This window comes from Austrofundulus limnaeus, unplaced genomic scaffold (assembly GCF_001266775.1).
Source record: "Austrofundulus limnaeus strain Quisiro unplaced genomic scaffold, Austrofundulus_limnaeus-1.0 Scaffold11, whole genome shotgun sequence".
NCBI lineage: Eukaryota > Metazoa > Chordata > Actinopteri > Cyprinodontiformes > Rivulidae > Austrofundulus > Austrofundulus limnaeus.
In genome coordinates, this window is record NW_013952413.1 from 2,372,956 (window position 1) to 2,380,321 (window position 7,366).

The window sequence follows — 7,366 nt, forward strand, 5'->3', positions numbered from 1 at the left end:
CTAAGCTTCATTGTTTTGGAGGACGTTGCTGTTTAAACCAGAGTGTTGACAGAGAGGAGAAGGTAGAAATGACTCAGCCTGTAACTGAAAATATAGATGGAGGACAACAGAGCTGCTTCATTGAAGAAGAACCTCAGCTTGGTTTATTTACATAATGACTTTAATTGCTGGATGTTGGGCCCTTGAGCTGTTGGRCTGCAGTAACTGTGGCCCCCGGAGCAGTTTAGTTGAATAGCCCTGCCCTAAGCTTCATTGTTTTGGAGGACGTTGCTGTTTTAGCGAGTCTGTTCGCCGTGCCGGTCATGGCTGATTTTATTTTGTCTGTGTCGGGAGGGGAGCTCAGGGAGACTGTTACCAGGTAAAGGCAGGTACAGGGAGCGGCAGCGGCTAAAATACATCAGAAACTCGCCTAAGTAAGCGAATTCCTTGAGATTCTGTGTTTTACACTGGATTTTGTTGTGTTTGGTCAGTTCCGTTATTCTGTCCATGTTTTCTGCAACTGTGGAGATCATAGGGCCCTACTTATAGTTACCTTTTTTATTCAGTTTAAAGCCAAGGCAATCCCAAATAGGCGAATTTATATATATATTTTTGGCAACCAGTTCCTCCATTTTTGGACTACAAAACCACAAAAAAGRCCAAACTACCTGCACGAATATATCGCTCATCATCATTTGTTGGACTGATGAATAACYGTTTGTAAGATATCGCCCAACCTTACTATGAAATGACCTCTGTCGTTTTTTTAGGTAAACAAAAGCATCTGTTAGTCAGCAYCCTAGAGATTTTAAATTGAACACATTAACTACTGTATTTATTCTTGTATAATACTAGAAATTTAACCCTAAAAATCATCCATAAAGTGGTGGGGTAGTATTTTACATGGGTTATTGCTGATTAGATTTTTATGCTTTTTAAGCTCAAAAAATTATGATCTTATTATACTCGAGATCGTATTATGCGTGAATAAATTTGGTATTTTTTTTTAATATCCTGTTGTGTGCGCGTGTGTGTGTGTGTGTGTGCTATCGCTCCAGCTGGACTCGTGGTCGGTGATCTTAAACGGCTCCGTGGAGGTGACTTACCCCGACAGCCGGACAGAGGTCCTGTGCATGGGGAATAGTTTTGGGGTGTCGCCCACCATGGAGAAGGAGTACATGAAAGGTGTAATGAAGACTAAAGTGGACGACTGTCAGGTAAGAACTTCACTTTTACCGTCCCATTTACTTCAGACRGATAATCTTGCGTGAATAAGTGTTTGTCCTTTATATTTTGGTGTGAAAACATGGCAGGAATCCTGTCATCTTACGCCATAAATCCCGCTGTGACCCACTTGTGCGTAAAGTGTTTGCACTTGTGACAGCAAACGTCGCTCGAGGCAGTATCAACCCCTAACGTGAGGCATTTTAAAAGACAATGAGCCATCTTGTGCAAGCTGTGAGATCACTGATTCTCATCACGGGTTTAATGGTGATAATGTACTCAGCAGTGAGAGCTGACGAACTGAAATGTGTGAAGTTTTCTCATCAGGCCTGGATCAGAACACCATTGCTGCTAACGAGCAAAGTCGTTTTTTGTCCATGAAACAATTGTTTGTTGCATTAGTTTTTTTTTCTTTTTAGCCACTTCAGTAGAAAACAGAACTGAATATTAGTTTCTTCATCATCAGTGATTTTTTTTTAATAAAAGAAAAAAAGAAAAAGGAGAAATGTAAAGGAGAAGATTGAACGTTAAATCAAGTGCCTAAAGCCTGTTTTTTTTCTGTGTTCTCTTTTATTTTTCAGTTTGTATGTATAGCCCAGCAGGACTACTGCTGCATCCTTAACCAGGTTGAGAAGAATATGCAGAAAGTCGAGGAGGAAGGAGAGATCGTTATGGTGAAGGAACACCGTGAACTGGACCGGACCGGCACCAGGAAAGGACACATCGTCATCAAGGTGACACATCCACTTTAAAACCATTCAAACCTTMAAAGGAAAACATTTTACAACAATATGGTGTCAAACGTCAGGGCACACCGGAGCGCCTCACCATGCACCTGGTGGAGGAGCACTCAGTAGTGGACCCGACCTACATCGAGGACTTCCTGTTGACCTACAGGACTTTTCTTTCCAGCCCCATGGTGGTGGGCAAAAAGCTCCTGGAGTGGTTTCACGACCCCAGTCTCAGGGATAAGGTACGGGCAGCAGAAAACTCCTGATCCGTTCTGAATATTGTGCTTCATCTGAAGTAGCGWAAGGAGAATAAACATCAAATACTTGAAGCAAAAACTAAATTTAACCAAGTTTTAAAATCTTATATCCAGTCAAAAAGTAGTTTTGATCTTGTTTTAAGACAAATTTCCTAAACAAGAACTGACTGTATGAGAATAATAATCTTGTTTTCAGAATGTATAAGAGTATTTGTCTTGTTAACCTGAAAATTTGACTCAAATTAAGTCAAAAATTTCTGCCAAATGAGTCAGAAAATTTTACTTGGTAAGATTCTTGAAATAAGAAAAAACTGAGTCAAATCAAGTATTTCAAGAATCTTACCAAGTACAATTTTCTTACTCCACTGGCAGAAATCTTTGACTTAATTTGAGTCAAATTTTCAGGTTACAAATAATCTRACACATTCTGAAAACAAGATTATTATTCWTACACAATCAGTTCTTGTTTTGTAAATCAGTCTCAAAACAAGATTAAAAAGATGTTTTGGCTYATATAAGAGTTTAAAACTTGATWAGGTGGACATACTGTTTTGCTAATTTAAGCTTTTAGCAGCAATTTAGCTAATTTTGCTCGTCAGTTTAGGTTTTGATGATTTTGTTAATGACTTTCACATGTTATACCCACTGTTTTAACTCTAAACAATTCACTCACAATTCTTTCTCCAATAAATGTCAACAAAATCACTCGTGCTGCTCAAAACGTGACAATTTACTACTGTTAGAAACAACTGAATGATGAACTGTCAAATAAAYACTTTATTCCTGCATGATTGGTACGTTTATGCAAAAATGTAGACACATTTGTGTACCACTTTACAATAAGGCTCCCCTTATAGATAACTTATAAAGAGTTTATAGATAGGTTACTAATTAATCTGTAAACACTTTAGAAATCGTTAATAAATGTTTATTGTGCAGTAATTAGGGACGAGAAAGACCAAACTGCCCAGTTTCCTACCAAATAATGAGACAAATCTGTTCACGAATATTACTATCTATAAACTCTTTAAAAGCCATCTATAAGGGGAGCCTTATTGTAACGTGGTACCCATTTTTGTATATTTAGCAAGAATCTTCAGACATTTTTGGGTCAGGTATGAGCTACTGAAGCGAAACACTCTGCTGACCTGTGGTTTCTGCAGGTTACACGGGTAGTCTTGCTGTGGGTGAACAATCACTTCAACGACTTTGAGGGAGACCCCGCCATGACTCACTTTTTGGAGGAGTTTGAAAACAACCTGGAGAAAGAGGTAAGCATTTAAATTAGCTTCACCGCACGTGGGGGAAAAAAGGAAAGTGATTTATTTATTTATTTATTTTTTTAATTTCTTTGTTCTCCTGTTTCTCATTCAGAAAATGTGCGGGCATCTCAGACTGTTAAATATAGCGTGCGCAGCTAAAGCCAAGCCGCGGCTGGTGACGCTGACCAAGCCGTCCAGGGACTCTCCTCTGGCCTTCAGCCTCCTCGCAGGTCAGGAGAAAGGTTTCTCCATCTTTATAGATGCRGTGGAGCCAGGCAGCAAGGCAGCAGAGGCCGGCCTTAAACGTGGAGATCAGGTAACTTTTACATTAGGATTCACTGTTGAGCTGCTTTTGCAGCAAACATTGCTGAATTTTGTTTTATTTATACATAATTGAACGTTCTTTTGAGTTTATTCAGCCTCGGAGCAATCTCAAAAAGCACTCTTTTTCTTTCTGTTGCGACTGTGAAGAAAAATTCCTCCAGTTGGGCACACACACAGCACTCGAATTGATCTTTTTTTCCAGTCGGAGCTCATTTTTGTTGTGAAATTGGTTTTGCATTTTGATCCAACTAGCATTAAAGAGGTCCTTTTCAGAAGAATTAAATTGAACTTGCCAGAAGCTGCYGGCACCCCATGTTGACTTTCTGCTCGCAAACTTCTCAACTATTTTCACACTCTGCAGGCTTCTCAGCTTTAAGCAAAGTCTCTTAATCCTTGAAACCATCTTGAGAGTCTCTGGATGTGAGTTAAGCCCTCTTGACTCCAAACACCCCCTGCAGCTGTTTCCCCCAAAAGGAAGCAGCGGCTCCAACTTCCTCGGAAGCGTTAACTCTCYCACGACTCGTATCTTCCACGTTTTCCTGCTTCGGTCCCTGTCATCCCTCATTTTGGGCCCACTTATTCAGAGCTTTAGTGTTAATCTGAGTTATTTGTCATGAAWCCAAACAGACTTGAGCTCCATGTCTCTGTAAGTAGGAGCCCAGAGATTTCATAACACAGTGAATCTTAAACTTTTCTTTGGAGGAATAAACACTCCACGTCAACAGGGCTAAAACATGATGWCATCATTGCTGTTTTCTGTTGTACAGTTCACTCCTATGGGATTAATCTTGTGCCAGCAGGAATAGAATTTGAATTGTTCAGATTGAATCTGAATGTGCGTAATTTGAAATTGAATACATTGGTTTGAAAATAATTTTACTAAATTGAATCTGAATTTAAAGTTTTGTATCTGAATTAATTTGCTTTGAAACTGTATTTTGATTTATTAAAAATTCAGTTTGACTACTTTCACTTTCAGTTCCAAAATTCAGATTTTTGTGTCACATCCTGGTCCTTGAGAAAGCCAGGCAGAGTAATCAAACACAGAACCACAGATTTACGTTTCACTTTGGTGAAGTTTCCCTTCTGTATGTAACAGAGTTGAAGCAATCCACTGTAAAAGTGACAAAAACAAAGTTATTTTATTGCAGTGATTAATTTTACCTATGGATAGAAAATGTTACATTTACATCACATCATGGATCAGTCAGCAGCAGCATCTGATCAATATGTGATCCATGATCTGATGTAGATGTAACATTTTCTACATATAGGTCAAATTAATCACTGAAATAAAATAACTTTGTCTGTTTTTGTCACTTTTACAGTGGATTGCATCAACTCTGTTACATACAGAAGGGAAACTTCACCGAAGTGAAACATAAATCTGTGGATCTGTGTTTGATTACTCTGCCTGGCTTTCTCAAGGACCAGGATGTGTGACACAAAAATCTGAATTATGGAACTTAAAGTGAAAGTAGTCAAACTGGATTTTTAATAAACCAAAATACAGTTTCAAAACAAATTATTTCAAATTCAAAACTTTAAATTCAGATTCAAATAAATTCTGTTTCAATTTAGTAAAATTAATTTTCAAACCAATGCATTCAATTTCAAATTATGCACATTCAGATTCAATCTGAGCAATTCAAATTCAATTCCTGCACAAGATTAATCCCACACCCTCCCTGCTCYTATACATGACCGTAACTGCAGCATCTCTTCCTTTTTGCAGATTCTGGAGGTGAACGGGCAGAATTTTGAAAATGTCCAGCTCTGTAAAGCCAATGAGATTCTTAAGAACAACACCCACTTGTCCATAACTGTGAAGACAAATCTTTTAGGTAATCTTWACGTTCCTCCTCTGCCTTTATATCCTGAAAATATGCCATTAAAGGCTTTCTAGCTCATCTCCTCTGCCTTCGTTTATTTTTCATGTCAGTGTTCAAAGAGCTGTTGACGCGGCCAGAGRACGAGCACGACCTGGACGCGGACGAGGAACACGACAGGAAGAACGGCGCGCCCCACCTGCCGAAGATCGGCGACATCAAGAAGGCCAGCCGCTACTCTATACCGGACCTGGCCGTGGACGTGGAGCAGGTCATGGGCCTGGAGAAAGCCAGCAAGAAGGCCAAGACCAACACAGTGGGAGGTCGCAACAAACTGAAAAAGATCTTTGACAAGACGCTCACCAGCATCCTGCCCCCCAAACCTTACAAGTAATAAGATCTAATCCAATCAGCAGTTAGGGTTTAATTATAAAATCCATGTTGACAGATGGTTTGATTGAGCTCCACAGTTTTACAAACATGTCTACAGGTTTTTTAACACAGATGCTGCCCTCTGCTGGTTGTTGACAGAACTACTCTCTCTCTCTCACCCCCTCCCTGCTGTCTATCTTGTTTCCATAGTGACGTCTGCGTAGGCCAATCACAGGACGACAGTATAGTCGGGATGAAGCAGTCCAAACAGATCCCCCCAGCTCTGCCGGTCAGTGGAAACCTGTCCTCGTCGAATCCAGACCTCCTGCAGTCTCACCACCGCATCCTGGACTTCAACAACCAGCCTGGTGGGTATTTTCTCCCTGAGGGGTGTTTTAATAAGAGACTCAGATCTCTCTTAGGTCAATATACAAAAAGATTTATTCATTCCCTTTTTCAGATTTCATTAGATTTAGCAGGAGCGTTCACTTTATTCCTCCTCTCTTTTGAGATGMTTGTACAAACATAACCTTAAAAATAATTCACAGTATTCATCCTAAAATGTAAAAACAACAAACATAAAAACTATTTTATTCTCAAATATATTTTAATCTAAAAACTGCCATGGCTTGTTAGGAATAATAAAACCTTTAGACACGGTTTTTATTAAAACATTGCATCACAAGTACTAAACGCTGATTGAATGTTGCAGCAAGCTGTTTTTTTTTTTCTTGTTTGTGTTTTTTTATTTTTATTTTTTGCATTACAGCAGCTTCATAAAAATTTGGCTTCATTATGTTTCTATTTTCTTTCAATTCTTATAAGATAAAAATAAAATGATTTCCTTGATGTGCAAGTTARAAAAGATACATTGACTTATGTTGTTCATACTTCCAATTGAAAAACTGCAATTCTGGAGAAAAATAAATACAATTTATTAGGGCTGCAACAAAACATGCATCTGTATCGAATGGTTCAGTACTTTAAGTTCAGTACACACTATGTATGGAACAATACAGATTTTTAAAATTTATTTTATCAACATGTCTTCTGAAAATGCTCTGTGTTGAAGGATCAGTGGATCTGTTCGGCTACTGCATTGTTGATCACAGAACCACTGAGAAATTTGATGTTTCAGCAACATTTAATTTAAAAACTGTACTTTTGAGGTCAAACAAATGTTCAGAATTAACTTCTATAAATTACAAGTTAAGAAAGGCATGGACATTTTTCTTTTTTTTATCGAAAAAATATCGAACAGTGAGACTAAAGAATCGAACCAAACTGAATCTTGAATTTTCTGTATAATGCACACTATTGTGATTCGTTTCCCATCCAAGTCATGTCCACTTTGGCATTCTTCTCCTCCTGCATACTTTGTCCTAGAG

General features: G+C 38.6%; 1 protein-coding gene across 9 annotated transcripts in view; it reads left to right on the forward strand.

Annotated features, from left to right (window-relative positions):
* Positions 1-7,366, forward strand: part of rapgef2b (Rap guanine nucleotide exchange factor 2b) — a 121,726-nt gene that overhangs the window by 101,184 nt on the left and 13,176 nt on the right. For all 9 annotated transcript variants that reach the window (XM_014001991.1, XM_014001995.1, XM_014001992.1 and 6 more), the window contains 8 exon segments: positions 1,038-1,196; positions 1,785-1,937; positions 2,012-2,176; positions 3,355-3,462; positions 3,566-3,769; positions 5,513-5,621; positions 5,720-5,996; positions 6,189-6,346. In XM_014001991.1, coding sequence (XP_013857445.1) covers positions 1,038-1,196; positions 1,785-1,937; positions 2,012-2,176; positions 3,355-3,462; positions 3,566-3,769; positions 5,513-5,621; positions 5,720-5,996; positions 6,189-6,346 — 1,333 coding nt within the window.